Source organism: Eublepharis macularius, chromosome 15, assembly GCF_028583425.1.
Source record: "Eublepharis macularius isolate TG4126 chromosome 15, MPM_Emac_v1.0, whole genome shotgun sequence".
NCBI classification, from domain to species: Eukaryota; Metazoa; Chordata; class Lepidosauria; order Squamata; family Eublepharidae; genus Eublepharis; species Eublepharis macularius.
The window spans coordinates 19,145,492-19,163,329 of record NC_072804.1 but is presented as its reverse complement, the minus strand read 5'-3'; the positions used below and the strand labels follow the sequence as shown (position 1 = coordinate 19,163,329).

General features: G+C 45.2%; 1 protein-coding gene across 1 annotated transcript in view; it reads right to left on the bottom strand.

The window, feature by feature from the left end:
- Positions 1–17,838, bottom strand: part of PROM1 (prominin 1) — a 114,817-nt gene that overhangs the window by 59,154 nt on the left and 37,825 nt on the right. Inside the window, exons 2-5 of the mRNA XM_054999362.1 lie at positions 16,560–16,618; positions 13,981–14,007; positions 10,474–10,679; positions 3,018–3,138 (exon numbers count right to left, since the gene is read on the bottom strand). Of these exons, the coding sequence (XP_054855337.1) occupies positions 3,018–3,138; positions 10,474–10,679; positions 13,981–14,007; positions 16,560–16,618 (413 nt within the window). The remainder of the gene's footprint in view (positions 1–3,017; positions 3,139–10,473; positions 10,680–13,980; positions 14,008–16,559; positions 16,619–17,838) is intronic.

Sequence of the window (17,838 nt, the reverse complement as noted above, 5' to 3'; positions counted from 1 at the left end):
CTCCCCTCTGTCTGGAGATCAGGGGGCGGGGCCACCAGCCATGTGACCATTTTCACTGAGGGCAATTTAAACTTTAAAAAACTCCCTCCTTGTTCCAGCTGACCCAAAGTGACATCGTTGTGCAGTCCTGGAAGCGTGTGCACACTTTGCACATGCACATGTGGTACCAGGGGCACCACCTCCTGCCAGGAGTTGTCCCCTGTGCTGGCAACCCACTGAGTTCCACCACCTCTTTTCCCAGAAAAAAAGCCCTTGTCCTGACTTGCTGCCTCCTGCCAGATCTTGCTGCCTCCTGCCAGATCTTCTCATCCTCTTCTTCTTTGTATGCCTCTGTGCCGCCTGTGACAGGCCTCTGAGGGGCCCCGGAGCTGGTGGGAAGTTGCAGCGTGATACCACAGCCACCGCAGAGGTAGCGGGAAGGCTATGCTGGGGCGGGGCTCCCCGCAGCCACTGTAGGGCCTTGGAAGGTCCGTACCAGGTCTCTGTGCCACCTGCGACAGGCCTCTGAGGGGCCTGTCTTTCAAGAAGGTGCTTTCGAGAAGGTGCAGCATGGCCCCATAACCACTGTGGAGGTGGCAGGAAGGCCATGCTAGGGGGTGGGGCTCCCCACAGCTGCTGCAGGGCCTTGGGAGGTCCATGCCAGGCCTTCATGTCACCTGCGGCAGGCCTCTGACAGGCCGCAGAGCCGGCAGGAAGGTGCAGTGTGGTACCGCAGCCACTGAAGAGGTAGCGGGAAGGCTGTGCTAAGGACAGGGCTCCCTGCAGCCACTGCAGGGCCTTGGGAGGTCTGCGCTGGGCCTCCAGGCCACCTGCGGCAGGCCCGAAGGGCCCCGGAGTAGGGGTGTGCAAGGCCTGCCTGTTTCGGTAAACCTGATTCGGTTTTAACACAACAAAAATAACACAACTCACTTCACATCAGAGAATCACCCAAAACACAACTGCTTTCAAAAACAGTGAAGTGAGTTGTGTTATTTTGTGTAGTAGACTGCTTTCATGTCCTGTTGTGCCCTCCTACTGTGTAACCTAAAGCAGTTAAAGAAATAAAGCGTTTTTGACAGCAATTGTTTTGAGTGATTCTTTAATGTGAAGTGAGTTGTGTTATTTTTGTGTAAGATACTGCTGGCAAGCCCTTTGGTGTGCCCCTCTGCTGTGTAACCTACAGCTGTTAAAGAAATAAAGTGTTTTTTGACAGGAATTATGTTTTTGTAATTCTCTGATGTGAAGTGAGTTGCGTTATTTTCTGTGTGGGGGACTGCTGGTGTAATGTGTCACAATGCTTTGCCTATTTGTACTTTGAAAGTGAGAAAATAATTTTTTAAAAACTTTATTCAGTGTGTGTTTGTGTTTTATTCTTTGTTGTGCAGTTGGTTCCCATCATAGGGAACAATGGGGCTGGCTGGCCAGCCATCTCTGTAGGTCGTGGGGGAATTTAGGGGAGGGTGTCTGTGGTTCAGGTGCTCTTTCACAGGGACAACCTCACACTCAGGAGTGTGCCCACCATTGTGGCACCCCTGGGCTGTGCATAATTGCCCAGGGAGAGTTTAAAAGTTCCCACCACAGGGAACAATGGGGGACGGCTGGCCAGCCTGCTCCTGGGGTAGTAGCCGGTGTGGGAATGTTGGGGAGGGTGTCTTTGAGTCAGTGTGGGGCTGTGTGTGTGGGGGGGTGGATTTAAAAAGGGGCCTGTGCCTATGGCCATAGATGCCACATTCCGTGGGTTCCTGCTGTGGGAGATTTTCCGATAACAGGAATCAACAGAAAGTGGCTGGCCACAGGACAGGGTTTGGGTTAGGTTTTGAGGGGTGTGTGTGTGGCATTTGGCAGTTTGGGTGCAGGTGGACTGTGGCTGTGGCCATTGGCAGCCCCAATCCCATGTGTTTCTGCGGTGTGGAAGTCTTCCCCACAGTAGAAAGACAAAGTGGTGTGGCAGGAGATCCACCTGGGGGGGCATAAAATGGCCCCCCAAAGTGGGATCAGCCTGGGCCTTGGTGGAGGGTGGGAGGAGGTCCTCTGAAGTTTGGGGGCATTTTGCCAGACAAGCCTCTCTTATTTCCCCCATAGGAAATAATTGAGAAAGGGGGGGCTAAGAGTAGCATCTTTGGGAGGCCATAAAATGGCCCCCCAAAGTGGGATCAGCTTGGGCCTTGGTGGAGGGTGGGAGGACAGGTGGGAGATGGGTTCCTGAAGGTTGGGGGCATTTTGCATGCAAAATGCCACCCCTAGCCAGACAAGCCTCTCTTATTTCCCCCACAGGGAATAGTGGAGTGGAGGTGGATAGGGGGATGTTCTTTGGGAGGCCATAAAATGCCCCCCCAAAGTAGAATCTGCCTGAAACTTGGTGGAGGGTGGGAGGACAGGGGGGAGCAGGTCCCCTGAAAGTTGGGTGCATTTTGCTTGCAAAATGCCACCCCAAGCCACCTAGAAAGATGACTTGTTTTTCCCCATAGAGAACCATGGAGAGTGTAGGAGAATGGGGGCACCTTGTTTGAGGAGGCATAACATGCCCCCCCAAAGTCCAATCCTTCTGAAACGTGGGGGGTAGTTAGAGGAGAGTTAGGAGAAGGTCTCCACCAAGTCTGGTGTGATTTGGACAGAAAATGGCTCCCCCAGACTCCCAGAAAGCCGGGAGAAGGTTTTCTCATTGAAAACAATGGCTGAATCGTTTCGGCAATCTCTGTTTCAGTATTACCGAAATTTTTCGGTATTCAGAAAACGTTTCGGTAATACTGAAAAAAACCAAAATGGCACGATCCTGTATCGTGTGTTTTGACCCTATGCCTCCACTGGCTGCTGCATCACAGAGATGGGAGTGAACATACAAAGCAGTCTCGAGAGAACCAAAAGGCCAAAGAGAAGTGCAGACCAGCCACTCTAAACAACGAAGGTTTGCTTTTACACATCTAGATGGCTTGTGGTGGAAAGTGGTTTGGGACAACGTCTGGACCAAACCATTTTGTACATCCTTTCTACTTCTGTAGTTTAAAAAAACAAAGAAACAATAAAAAGTATACACTTACCGCTGGAGTATCGTTCAGGAAAATCTTCAGGTCTTTGAAGTTACTGTTCACCAGTTTCCTTGCCCCCCTGACTTGAGTTGTGAGGTGCTGGTTAGCAGCGTAAGAAAAAAGTACTCCAATACTGTGGAGAAGGGGAGGAAGATTTTTCACCTTGTGCAACTATACTTTGACCTGTTTCTAATCAGAATATAATGGTCAACATCTACGCACGCAACTGGCTCCAATTTTGCAATCAGAAGGAGCAATCCATTTTTAACCATTAGGTAGTGCTGTAGAAATAGATGGAAGGTCGTTCCTTATGGTCTGTGCCAATTACTGAGACTCTTGAGGAACGCCAAAGGCTAGTTTCATCTTAAAATCATCAAGCATTCTTAATCTACACATGAACTAACCACTCCCATGATATGAGATTAGCATTTTATGTATACTTTTTATTTTATTAATAAGATTAAAAGCCCAGTAAAAAGGGCAGAGACATAGAAGAAAAAAGTAAAGAAAAATGAATACAATTAGAGAAAAGAGAGAGAAAGAGAGAAAGAAGAATAAAGAACAAATATTGAAAATAACAAAGAAAAATAATATTTCATTTTCCATTTTTCTCTATAACACCTATCATATTTTAACAAACATTATACTTCTAGTTTTAATATCTCCAAAATTTACCTTTCAATATTGCCCCCCTTCTATTTATTTTCCCCAAATTTATCTTCTTAGAAATGAAAAACCACAAATCATCAGTTCATTTTTCCTTGTCTCACGCAGAAAGTCAATAAGGGGTTTCCAGTTAACCATAAAAGTAGACAATGTATTATCTCTAATCAGGGCTGTAAGTTTAGCCATCTCCGCTAACTCCATCATTTTCACAATCCAGCCCTCCATTGAAGGCCATACCGTACTTTTCCATTTTTGCGATCTGAGATTAGCATTTTAAATGGGGGAAAAGATGTGTTTTTGGAAGACACGCCTTTTCTCCTTTAAAAAGCTTACAGCAGAGCAGAGCAGCCAAGTCAGAAAACCATGTAGAAGTTTGGTTTTTATATATGTATTTATTTTGAAAAACAAAATAATAATAAAAGGAGCTATAGAAAGAAAAAAGGGATTATATAACATAGTTGTATAAATCAAAGATGGCTATGTATAACAGAATATATAAACCACAAAGTATTTCTTCCCACCACCCCCTTACTTACTTTTATTAAAATATATTTATCTCTACAGAGCTGGCAAAGATCACTCCTTAGAGGGTTTGTTAATTTCCTCTTTGCCTCCCCAAAGGCTCTGTTAATTATTAACAAACCCTCTGAGTAGCGATCTTTGCGGGCTCTGTAGATAGAGGTGAAATTCAAACTAGGCTTCCCAACTAACGTCTCTTTTCACTTGAGCGTCCTCGTGTAATTTGTCTTATGTAATTTAGCTCTCAGTGAATCCCGGTTGAACTAATTACAATCTTGTTCAACATCCACACAGCCACATTTATTCAACATGCTTGTCCAAGCCCCCCTTGCCTCCCCCAGGAAGCAATGGATTAAAATTTGAACAGTTCATCCAGACTGGCATCTACATATAACAAGCAGCCGTTATGCACCTCACAACAAATGAATGAGTTATATGAAATTCTTAATATGGGCTCAAGTTTTATGGGGTCTGCAACCATTTTGATCCTGTGAGCACCTTTGGAATCAGGCTCCACGGGTGGTAAGTGCAACTACAAAATGGCTACTGTGGGAGGTGGAATCAGCCACAGAATGACTGCCACAGGAGGCAGTGCCACACACAGAGAGGAAGCCCATGTGCAGGGGGAAAGAGGGATAATTTTAAAAATACTCAGTGGAAAGAGGAAAGAGAAAAAACAAAAATAAAACTAGAGTGGTAGTTGCAGCTGAAATGACGTTATCTTAATCTGTACAGCCACCTGAACTCCAATCAGCAGGGCTGGATCTAGAGTTGCCGGCGCCCAGAGCAACCCAAGTCTGGCCCTGCGTGCGCATGCATAGCGCACGCACACTCCCAGCGCTGCGTGATGACATCACTTCCATGACATCATCATGCAGGGCAGAGCATGCCGCGCCACGAGTTAGCGGAGGCAGTGCGGGGGCTGGGCTCGGAAGCCACCCGTGCCATTCACCTGCCCCGCAGGACAGGGGGTGGCCGGCTGCCCCCTGTCCTGCAGGGGTGAATGGCGCAGGCGGCCTCCCAGCCCCCCGCGCTGCCTTTTGCCTGTCCCGCAGGACAGGGGGCACGCGGCAAGCCGGCCGCCCCCTGTCCTGTGGGGCAGGCGAAAGGCAGCATGGGGGGCTGGGAGGCTGTCTGCGTACTCCTGGCAGCTGGCAGCTGCGCCCGGCGCCCCCTCCTCAGCAGCGCCGGGGGCAGACTACCCCCCTGCCCCCCTTGACCCGGCCCTGCCAATCAGAAGGCTTGCTTGGCAAGGGACTCATGTGCCTTAGCCACTTTCTAAAAGAATTCAGTGGGTGCCAGGAAAGTTGTCAGTGGGTGCCAGGGTGCTCAATGTCAACATGTTGGGGACCGCTGTCTTATGGAAACAAATGGGTTTTAAAAGATGGATTGGTAATACCTTGCAAATGCCAATCAACAATTTGTTTGCTGAATCCTCTAGATTAGAAATCCCCCGCAAAGCCTGTGCCGTACGGCGAATAAACACTTCACCACTACTAGACTGGTTCTTGCCTTTCAGTTGCAAAAGCCTTTGAATGTGCCCTTTCAGCAAATCTCTTCTGGAAAGGCAGGGGACAAGGGGACCACAAGGGGACCAACAATTTAAAATGTGGCTTTGTCAAGCCTGTTGCCCTTGGGGGGGGGGGAAATCTCACTGTGTTTTCTGGCCTACTTCTGAAAAGAGAAATTTCACAATGGACTGCCAGAGTAAAAGTGAAAAATATATTTATAATTCACATGGCTAGAATTACAGTAGCGACTTTTGTTCTTTGGAGGATATTATTCCAGAGGCTGTCAGTACAGAATACAAAAGCTAGAAACTCAATGTACCAGGCAAGTTCTTTGAAAAAACTTCAAAATGAGAAATTACCCAGCTGAAGCTCTGGCAAGTAGAAAGAGAGTTTCTCTCAAAGGCCAGAACTCAAAATAGTCACCCCAGTGAATCAGTTTGTGAAGGCCGAGTTCTCCTTCGTAAGATCTGAACAGGAAAGAAAACTTTCAACTTCTTATTAAAGAAAGAGAATGCAAGCAGATACCTTAGTTCTCCAGAATTTAGGACAGTATCCCGTTTCAACACAAAAGTAAATTTTTTGTTGCACTTGTGCAAGTTGTTATCAACCACAAGATACTGTGAAACTATATAATCTTGTGAAACTATATATTTTCTTATAAAGAGATAAACATGCAACAACTTGTGCCACAAGAAGCGCATGATCCTAAAAGATAATATGTGCTTCACACCCTGTTTTCCTCACACTAACTGCCCTTATGGAATGAGAATGAAAGATTTCGGTAACAGATTTGTTTAGTTTCTGCAAAAATCAAAGGCTCCCCATTACAACAAGAGCACAGACTCCACAGAAAAATACTATTACTAGACAGGTTTGCTTGGCAAGGGCATTACTTAAAGCACAAAGATCTTTACAGGGCAGCTGGATTAAATTAGCATTTGTTTAGCCCAGCATTCTTCACCAGAAAAGCAAGCCAGGGATAATAACATTAATAATAATAACATTTGATTTATATACCGCCCTTCAGGACAACTTAATGCCCACTCAGAGAGGTTTACAAAGTATGTTATCATTAGAGATGGGCACGATCCAAAAAAAATTAATGAGCCAGCGGATCGTGGTTCGGCGCCGGCAACGATCCCGAAGTAACGATCCATACCGATCATCTCCTGTTCCCGAACCGTGGATCGTGGATGCCAAAGCAGGGCACGCTGGTATTCCCAGCTCTGTGGGAAGGTGGGTTGTGGCGGTGGCCGACTCTCTCAGTCTCTCTCTCTCTCTCTCCAAAGGCTAGCAAGTAGCAAGCAAGAGCTCTGTCCCACTCCACTGCTCGCAGAAAGTGAAATCCAGCCTGGGAGACCACAGCTATTTATAAGCATGGGTCCCATTCAGCAACACAGGAGGTCTGTGTTTGGCCATCAGAGCTGCCTATCAGGGTTTGCAGGGATGAAATTGGAGTGCCCATGGCTACAGAACACCCCCTTCCCCCTCCCTCCCCTGGGTGTCTTCTCCCAACTGGTGACTGCTTTGCTGCTCCATGGTTGGAAGAAAGCCCTGCTGATCAAGGAAAGCTGGGCTTCCATTTGGGTTTCCAGGGTGACAGAAGGAGGGCAAACAGAGCTCAGGCATTCCCCTGGCTCCGTTGCCAGGGGCATAGATTGCTGGCGCCTGAGTGTTTGGATCCCCGAACCGAGCCCGAACGCCCCGATCCAGGCCTCTCCCGACGGATGGATCGTTGGCCGTGGACAATCACAATCCGCCAGGTCGCGATCGCCATTATCGTGGGGGTTTTTTGTTCGTAATGCGGATCGTGCCCATCTCTAGTTATCATTATCCCCACAACAAAACACCCTGTGATGTGGGTGAGGGCGAGAGAGCTCCAGAGAAGCTGTGACTGACCCAAGGTCCCCTAGCTGGCTTCAAGTGGAGGAGTGGGGAATCAAACCTGGCTCTCCAGATTAGAGTCCCGCACTCTTAACCAATACACCAAAATGGCTCTCCACAGCCAGTCCTTCTACCTCCTCTTACCCCTGGGTAAGCATTTGCAAACTCATGCCAGCACCTCGATTCAGAATCTTCTGTTAAACACAAAGTGCTACATAGTCTTACTCCAGGCTGCATTTACATGCCTGTGGAATGTAAAAAAATTGATATAACAAACTACTGAGGAGCCATGAAGAGACCAGAATTTCTGACCTCTAGCTCATAAAGAAAAAAGGCGGGGTAGTATTTTGCATAGTACACTGGGGATGTGAAGGCCTGGTCTGGTGGGGGGGGGGGGGACCAAAAATATTGAGAAAACAACTGTTTCCATTTTTTCGTCCTGCCAATGCATTTTGTTCAGCTTTTTCCAGTAGAAAAGTTTGGGTGGGGGGCAGGGGGCGCTTACAAAATAGTCTTTTGGAATTTTCTCTTAAGAAGAGATTTTATTCATTCAAAATGTGCAGCATGAATATTTTATGTAGGAATCAGGTAATGAGAATCCTTGGATATACAGTGGACACACAGCATATTGTCATGGATATGTTTATTATTTAAATATTACTAATTCTGTCTACAATGAGCATGCTATAATGCATGATGATAATACACTATTGAAGTATTCAGTGTTTCAGTACTATAAAGTTTGACAATATCAAGCATGCCGGTAGTCCTTTTTTTTTAATTCAAAAGGATTTCTGTTCAAACAACATTCTTCCTCTTGCTCATTATAAAATTTTGCCTTTTCTATTTTCAACTTTTATTTCTCCCATCTCTCAGACAGTAGAAAACTATGGTTTACATGCTAAGGAGCATAAGGTGTGGCAGTTTGAAGCTCTCTATCAAATATATTTGAAATTTTGCTCCAAGGAAACAAAAGGCACTTATACTTTAAAATTTCATCTGTATGTCCAATGCTACAATTTTAAATGTTAACTTATAAACAGTGTATTTTATAACTCATTCTATGTGGTTATTTTACGTGGGGGGCGCTCCTAGGAGGGGTACACCACTACTCTTCTTTCATGTGTAAGCAAAGTACACTATTGATGATGTCATTTCCACTTTAAACCTGAAGTGACAGGGGGTCTCGGGCAAAACATAGCAGAAAAGTATGGATGTATTTCAAAGTTTCCCCAAACCTTTTTTCCAAAAAACAAAAACAGGGAAAACTATCATTCTCCACCCCACCTCCAGCTTCCGGCGTTCCAGAAATGGTACATCTCTCTTGACCATGTTTAATAACAAAAAAGCAAATCAGAAGAGTAAACAGAAGCCTCACTTGGTTACAAAAAAAGTGAGATGCAAAGTGAATGTAAATGCAAATTTGATATGCTGCCTTTGAAGAGAAGGTGTCAGCAAACGCAGAGGAGAATTACTAGAGAAGAAGAAAAATTGGCGTCCCAAATTCCGGAACACTAACTTAATGCCATGTTATGTGTTAATAGGTCTTATCAGTTTACTGTACGTATTAGCCTGTTCCTACTACGTTCTTTTCTTATGCAATACCGTCTTCTGTATTGTTTAACATAACACGTTGAATGCTTTTTGTTTTGTTCCAAATGTCTGTAATCCTACTCCCATTACATTGCTTAAATAGAAGAGCAAGAGTCGGGTCCAGTAGCACCTTAGACCAACTAGACTTCTACACAGTATGAGCTTTCGAGAGGCAGAGTTTTGACCCTCAAAAGCTCATACTCCGGAAATCTAGTTGGTCTTTAAGATACTACTGGACCCAAATTTTACTCTTCTACTACAGACCCACAGGGCTACCCACCTGAAACTATCTTCATGGAGATTGCTTAATTAGGTATCTCATCCTGTTGATTTATAGTGTTTAATCTGCATTGAGTCTCAGCGAGAAAGGCAGACTATAAATTGAAATAATAACTGGCTGCCTCACAGGATCCACCTACTGCTGGACTGTACTCACGTGTACTTCAAATGAGGGTGTTAAAAAAAAAGTAAACATTGCTTCCTGAAACAAAATGTCCTGCACAGACAACTTTAACTAAGGTAAACCCTTTTCTTTGAAAGGCTAATAATGTAAATGCAGGATAACAAAGCACTGAAAAAAATTCTATTGAGCCACCTGCTGTATGAAGTTGACCAACCAGCTGCTGAGCCTGCTGATCACTCCGTAGGCGCTAACTAGGGTTGCCAGCCTCCAGGTAGTAGCTGGAGATCTCCTAGAATTACAACTGGTCTCCAGGCCACAGCAATCAGTTCACCTGGAGAAAATGGCTACTTTGGGGGGGGGGGGGTGGACTCTATGGAATTATGCCATGCCAAGGCATTCCCTCCCCAAACCCCACTTTCTCCAGGTTTCACCCCCCAGATCTCCAGGAATTTCCTAACTTGGAGCTGGCAACCCTAGTGCTAACCCCTTCAATTTAATTATTTAGCAAATCGAAGCTATCAAATAAAGTAGCTATGCTACCCCCACCATACACACCTTAAACCACAGCCTCCACTCTGATTTATGCCCTTCTTTGTCCATGGTGGAGGCAGCCCTTCACAGCCCAGGGCTCATCCCTAGCTTCTGCTGCTTTTCAGCTAATTGAAGGATGATGATTTTGCATGAGCGTAAGCTCCTCGTGCTAGAAGAATGCGTTCTACAGCAGAAGACCTTCTCCACCACGGAAAAGGACGAATCATGAGCAAAGCTTCAAGATCCAAGCCCACAGGTGAAACAAACATAGTTTAGACTCAATAAATTATAAACCAATTGCGTCTCATCCTGTCTATATGGAAACAAAAAAACATGCTGCATGCAACTCCTCAATACTTGCCTAATTATAAAAGAAGCAACGAAAAGGATCGTAGCAAAGCAGCTCCGCTGGCAGTCCGCGTTTTTCTTCTGTCTTTGGTGCATTTCCCCTCCACAGTTGTCACAGCAACGGCACATGCAGAAGCAAAGCCCTACCAGGGGCAGCAGCAGAACAAAGAGAAGGCCCACAATGGCCAAGACTATAAACCCAATTTCATAGTAAACGGCCTGCAAGTCAGACGGAAACAACAGCAAGAACAGGTATTAGAGCTGGTGTATGTGGTCACATCACACTTCACTGATATTGTCGCTGATCTGCCATAACCCAAGGGTCTCCCCGGGCAAGATACTGCAGAGAGGGGTCTGCAGTTGGACCTGGCAGTATGTTCCAACTAGAAATAACAGCTACATTGGCCCCTAATATGTACCAGGGTTGGGGGCAGGCTTGCCAACTCCAGGCTGGGAATATTCCTGGAGATTTGGGGGTGACGTTAGGGAGGTTGGAAACGCAGCAGGGATGTGAGGCCACAGAATCCGTCCTCTAAAGCTGTCATTTTGTCCACAGGCGGAGATCTCTGTTAATCCGGAGATCTATTGTCATTCCAGGGGGACTCCAAACCCCACCGGTAGGTTGGCAACTCGGGTTGGGGGTGAAGAGAGGTGCTTGGGCTTCTGACCCCACAGTGTTTTGACACAAAATGTCACACCATACCGATACTAGCCTTGGAAGCAAAAGAATGTGTATATGATGGCAACCCTTCCTAACTGAGTCCGAGGCCCACATGACGGCTATTTCTATTTAGAACATTCTAGAATGATCCTGGCTTCTACTCAGGTGCTACACTTTTCAACCCCCAAATCAGGAACTCCCAGACTATATGCTGGAGCCACTGGCTTTGGTCATGAGAGGGGCTGAAAAACAGGATCGCTGTCTTCAATGCATCCATCTGTGTTCGCCAGAGCAAAGAGGCCCGGGCATACTCTGAAAACAAGGACACACCACAATTCCCCACATCAGCTGACAAATGCAGGGGAATCCCAGACACATTGCCACTGCAGCTGCTCAGAAAGTGCAGCCCCACCTTTGACCTGTGACTGACTGGACATTAAGTGTCAGCCCATTGTGCTTGGAACTGAACAGAAAAATATACACATTATGGTAGCCAGGTCCCCGTTTTCCTGGTGGGAGTTGGGGGCCCTGACACCTACCTGTTCTATCAGAGTGCACGTATGCTCGCCAGCCTGCGCGATGACGTCACTTCCAGGAAGTGACATTGTTGTGTGAGGCGCAGCCAGCCCCAGGAGCACTCCTGCACTCTGCGGAGGCCTACGGAGGCCTGTGCCTCCCCTGCCGGCCAGGTAAGTGGGGGCGTGGGGGTGGAGGGTGGGAGCAGGGGTTCCCCCACCCCCAGCAGGGGGCTGGTAGCCCTAATACACATATATGTTTTACAGTGTGAAATGTGCCTCCAATTTTCTCTTACCCGTCCCCCAAATACAATTTATGCCCCAGGGAGAATGTCTAAGTGTGTCCTTTTCAAAATTACATTTGGAAAAGTTCAAAATGCAAAATCTAAATTTGAACCCTGGAGGGAGGGAAGCACTCAGGAAATTCTGCAACCAAACGACAGCTAGAAAAAACCAGGCCTCCTCAAGAGGTTGCCAACTCTGGCCTTGAAAAGTCCTAGAGATTTGGATGCAGTGCCTTGGTAAGGAGTTTGGGGAAGTAGCTTTGTGGGGATGGGATGCCATAGAGTTTCTCTACCCACCTGTTACCGGCTGCCCCAAAGATACTAGTTCCTCCAGAAGAACTGATCTCTAGACTGGGGATCAGTTGATCCCTAGGATCAGTTGGAATTCCAGAATTCCAGACTGCACCTGAAGGTTGGCAAGCCTAGTGGGGGCTGTTTTGGGGACATAAGACTGTCCCTCACCCACTGCCTCTTTACTGAGTTCTGCCCTGTGGACCAAACAGCTGCTTGGGACACGGGTCTTAGACTAAGTAAATGGCATAGGGGAAAGCATGATGGCCCCTTCCTCCCAAGTTGATGCAATTTAAAGTTCAACACTCAGCAAAGATCCCTTCAGTTCTCATGTCCAATTTGACCCAGAAAGCAAGACAAAAGAAAATGTGCTGAGCGTCTCAGAATATTATAAGTCTGGCTGCTAGGAACTATGATATCCATACAAAAGTGAAAACTCTGGCCATTTTCACACGTCTTTACCGTCGCACAACATCGTGCAAAACTCACAGAACGACAGCATCTTTAGGGCACAATTTCTGACATCATCATGCCACGAACAGAATCATAATGGGAAATCGCACCATGAAGATGCTGTCGTTCCGTGAGCTTTGCGCGATTTTGCACAATGGTAAAGATGTGTGAAAACAGCCTATGAGGAAAAATGAGTAAGGTCCCTGTGCCCACGTGTTCACCTCCTGCATAATGAAAGAAGATTTTCTGGGAAGGTCTATAAAGGTGTGTACATGATGAAGAAAGTAGTATAAAGAAGCATCTAGCAGCATAAAGAAACATTTGTTCTCCTCTCCAAGTGTCTGAGAGCCAAGCTACAAGTGATGAATGACTACGTGATCATGTGGAGCGCAAGCGAACAGGGAGGAATACACATGAGTCTGTTCACTTGCTGTTCAAGTGTCATTCGTCACTTGTAGCTTGGCCCTTAGATAGGATAAGACCAATTCGTGAGAGAGATACGGCTAACAGTCAGAGACAGACTTGACAGCTAAATTGGAATCTCCAGAGTCAGAAGAAACATTCTTTAAATACCAGTAGTTGAGGGAGGAGGGCAATTGGGGGGACTATCAACATTATGCCTCTTTTCTGGGCTTCCTGGAAACATCTGCCTGGCCACTGTGAGAAAACAGCATTGACGTAGATGGAACTCTGGCCCTCAATTATTGTCTCAAAGAAGCCAAAGGTAGGCCAAATATGAACAAAAACGGTTATGAATAAAACAGAATGTTTTCAAAGGAGTTGAATTTTCAATCAGCTGGGCTTCTCACTGCCCTTTATCTTTCATCAGGACCCTCAGAGCAGGTTGTTTTAATTGTCTTGGTTCCCTCTGAGTGCTCATTTATTATTCTTCTGGTACCAGCGCAGGGATGGGGGGGGAGGCGGGGGAGACCAGCTGCCAGGCACCTTCCCGCAGGGCCCGTTCCAAGCCCTTTCTTGCCAGATACATCTCATTACGCTCCAATTCTGTTTTCAGAGAATCTGCCCCCAAACTGCCCCACTTCCTCACTGAAAATAGCTCCCAGTCCTTACACTGCCATTTATAACCCTGACCCAATTACAATTAAAAGGAAAGTTAACTGTTTTGGGGAAGCTGGAATGTTTAAAAAAGCCCCAGCAGTTTGTAGCCGTTTTCATAATACTCCAACCAAAGTTGTTAGGAGGAATATCAGAGCAGCCAGTGACGAGGGAAACAGAAACAACTCAATGTGGCATGTGGTTACTGGTTAGTTAACACAGCTTTCCAAGGGAGTGTCGGGGGAAATGGGAAGGTTTACCTGAAGAGTCAGGACAATATTTTCTGGCTGTGGAGGCCAAGGCAGATGGAAAGAGTGTATGATGCGCAGGCAGCATGTATAAAAACAACGCAGGTGAGCAATGAATAAAACACCCCAAGACAATGTTTATGATGCAATAAGTAATAATAGCACATCAAGCATTTATAGAAAACACAATTCACTGTAGCTGCAGTTTTGCAAACACAACCAAGTTAGAATTTGGTGTGGTTCAAATAGTAGTTGTCAATTGTTATGGTCCATGTACCTTTCTGTGCCATCTTTTAGGTCTTGCCAGAGAAAGAGAAAGTACTAATACTTTAACATTTTGAACTTTTAAAAAAAATTCTCATTTCTTAGAGTGGAATTAACCTTGTGAATGGATTTAACAAAAAAGAAAAAAGAAAAGCTTCAGGACTATGCAGAAAATCTACTCTTTCCGAATTCTGGTTTACCAAGTTTACCGCTGCAAGAACAATTACGAAGAGGGAGGTATCCCCGGAGATATTTGATTGAAACAGCAGCTATAAAATAGAAAGCCCTTAAGTTTTCTTTGAAAGTTTTAGCTACATACATTCAACCATTGCTGAATTTTCATTCATGAAGACCTACCTGGATGATCTATTGCTCTTCCTTACCGTGCAATTAGAACTAAATTACCAGGAAATTAGCTTCTACTTGTTTCTTGTAAATGAGATTTTGCACACAGAACAGAACTCAGAACTGTATTTTGGGATTGTTTAGGATAGTCCGTTGTGTAGTTAGGACACGCACATGCTCAACTTGCTTCAGCCAACAATTTTGTTACCAGGCAAAAAGGGGGTTAGTGGCAGCTGAATCACAGGACAGAAGGAAAGAGCTCTTAGCAGTAGGGAAGGCATAATTTGGTTATGTAGATGGGCTGGCAGAACTCCAGATTTGCCGGCATGTCTGGAGAATGGTGAATGTTTGGGTACCATCCAACAACCCTTGCCACTTTGGGGACCGCTGGTCAGGTGCAACTTCAGTGAGGCATTTATTGCAGCGATTGACAGGAAGCTGTGCAGCCTACACTCAAGTGCAGTGATATCAGCCATGTTTTATCTGAAAACAGACCATCCGCTCAACACATTCTACGCCATCTCAATGGCCTTCAAATATTCAAGGAGGTATCCAAACTATGTTTGAATATTTATGAGGTGGACAAGAGAAGACATATTCCATTTGGGAGTTTAAGAAACTCCGTGTGGGCTCCAGTGCTGACAAAACATAAGTATTCTCTCTGTTCAATGGTTGTCTAACATCTGGCAAACAATTCTCACCTCACCTGAATAAAAATGAGGGAAAACATGACTTGTGTTGAAAAAATGAAACAAACAATACTGAGGTGATTAAAAGAATCTGCTCTGTTGCCTGAAGTTTTCATCTTTTCTCATTTGCTGTGCTTCAGCTCTCATAAAATGTTTCATATTGCTGAACACAAAGATGGGTGTGCAAGAATTAAAATTATGGGTTGGATCCAAAGGTCTCAACTGGCACGGCAGTTCTGTCAGTAAAGGATGGGTGGTTGATTTTCCTCGATTCCGCCTCCTACCCCACAAGATTGGGAGGGGGCTTTTATTTACCCAGGAGCAGAATTTAAGGGGGCTGTGGGTTACAGAAGGAGGAAGAGGAAGGGAAGCCCCACACTGACAGCTACACTCCACTGGTGGTGTTTTGGATCCAATCCAAGCATAGTAATTACAATTTTTCATAGTACTTTGAGACGGTTCAAAAGCCTTCATATATGGCATCTTTTTGCAAACCTTACAATTATCCTACAAGCGAGCATTATCTCCTTATTGCAAGGGTGGGGGAGACCTGGAGAGAGAAGGAAGACCTAGTGATTATACGGCAAGTGAAAGATTCAAACTGGGATCTTTCCTAATTCATTCACTCTGGAATGCTATACTATCAGTGAAATCCTAAGCAGAGTTACTCTAGTTTAAGCCCTTTGATTTCAATGGACTTAGACTGGAGCAACTCTTCTTAGGATTTCACTGTAATTCTCACTTCTGCAGTATTTTGCAATATTCTCTGTTTATATATGAGGCTTGCGTACTTCCACACTAGACTGAGAATGAAGTTAACACTTGTGTAAGTATCTTCTCTAGAAGCAAAACATCTCTGGTATTCTGGGAAGTATGTATAATTGCCTGGCTTGATAAAATGGGACCTTCCTTCCTTCTAAAATAACTAGGAAGCCCACAATCAAGCTACAGAAATAACTGGGGAACAAAACTAGTTTTCCAACCAGCAGCTTCACTTTATCTTCATTCTGCTCCAGCCGGCAATTCCACTATCAGAGTTACAACAGTACAGAGAACATTATGCAAAAGTAGCAGTAGCCTCAATCACCTGACCCTTTCATTAAATATTTGATAATGAAGTGGAAGCTCTGTGAAAGGAAACATTTATGAGGCCTTATCATCACATAACTTTAGCACAATGCAGTCTGGACACTTGTTATTCCTAAGATAAACTAGAAGCAGGTTTAGCAAAGTTTACTATACTTTGTTTGCAAAGAAATCTCATACAACAAGAAGCACAAGAGGAAAAATTACCTTTTGATAATCACCCGACAGAATTCCAGACCTTTGCTGTGCGAGTTTTTTTATAAGATCTGAAAATAAAGAAAGAACATTCAAACATTTATGAAAGAGTAACCTGAAAAATGCCATTTGGGAAAGGAAATCCTTTGAATGCTATTATAAAAATGAAATGCTAAACTAGCATCATTGATACTTTGGGTTGAAATAATACACGTGCATTCAGACACTAAAGGGCACAGGATCCACTGAGACACTTTGGTGAAGAAATTTCATAGTTCACAGGCAATGCACACTACAGGACAGATTCCCTTTATCAGTTTATTTTTATTTATTAATTAAAATATTTTTACCCCCACCTTTCCTTGTAGTTCAAAGCAGCTAACAATAGTAGATTAAAAACATTTACAGTTAAAAACTAAAATAAAATAACAACCCCCAAATCCCTCCCCCTTCAAAAGATGTCTGTCATCCAAACCTCCTCAAAAACCCTGGCAAACAGTCCGGCCTTGTAGCACCTCCTGAATATCTCCAAGGCAAGGACTCCCCTCACCACCTCAGGGAGCCCATTCCACAGAGCAGGGCCCACAATGGAAATGGCCTGAGCTCTGGTGGATGTGAGACAGGCCACCCTAAGAGGTGGGATCGCCAACAAATGGCTTCCTGAAGACGACTGTAGTTGGCCCACAGTGACATACGGAAGAAGACAGCCCTTCAAATACAACGTTATGTATCAGTGAAAAATTTCCAAGGGAGGGGTTATACTATTCATTACAACCAGGGACCAATTTTCCACAATTGGGGAGAGGAAGGGATAATTGCAAAATGCCTGAGAAACTTCAGGTTTTACAATGAACCCAGATTGGCTAGGATCACCCATGAGATCCATAAAGGAAACACCGCACTTATTCTAACGGACTTGCCATTGGCAACATCTTCAGATAGTTAAATCTAGGGCTTTTTTCAGGGGGAACGTGGGGGAACGGAGTTCCGGAACCTCTTGAAAATGGTCACATGGCTGGCGGCCCCGCCCCCTGATCTCCAGACAGAGGGGAGTTGAGATTGCCCTCTGTGCCGCTCAGCACAGCAAAGAGGGCAATCTCAACTCCCCTCTGTCTGGAGATCAGGGGGCGGGGCCACCAGCCATGTGACCATTTTCTCCGAGGGCAACCCACTGAGTTCCACCACCTCTTTTCCCAGAACCCCCCCCCCGATTACAACCACATTTTTAAAATCACTTAATATTGTCTGACAAGACAATTTATATTACATTTCATGTTCAAAGTCACATAAG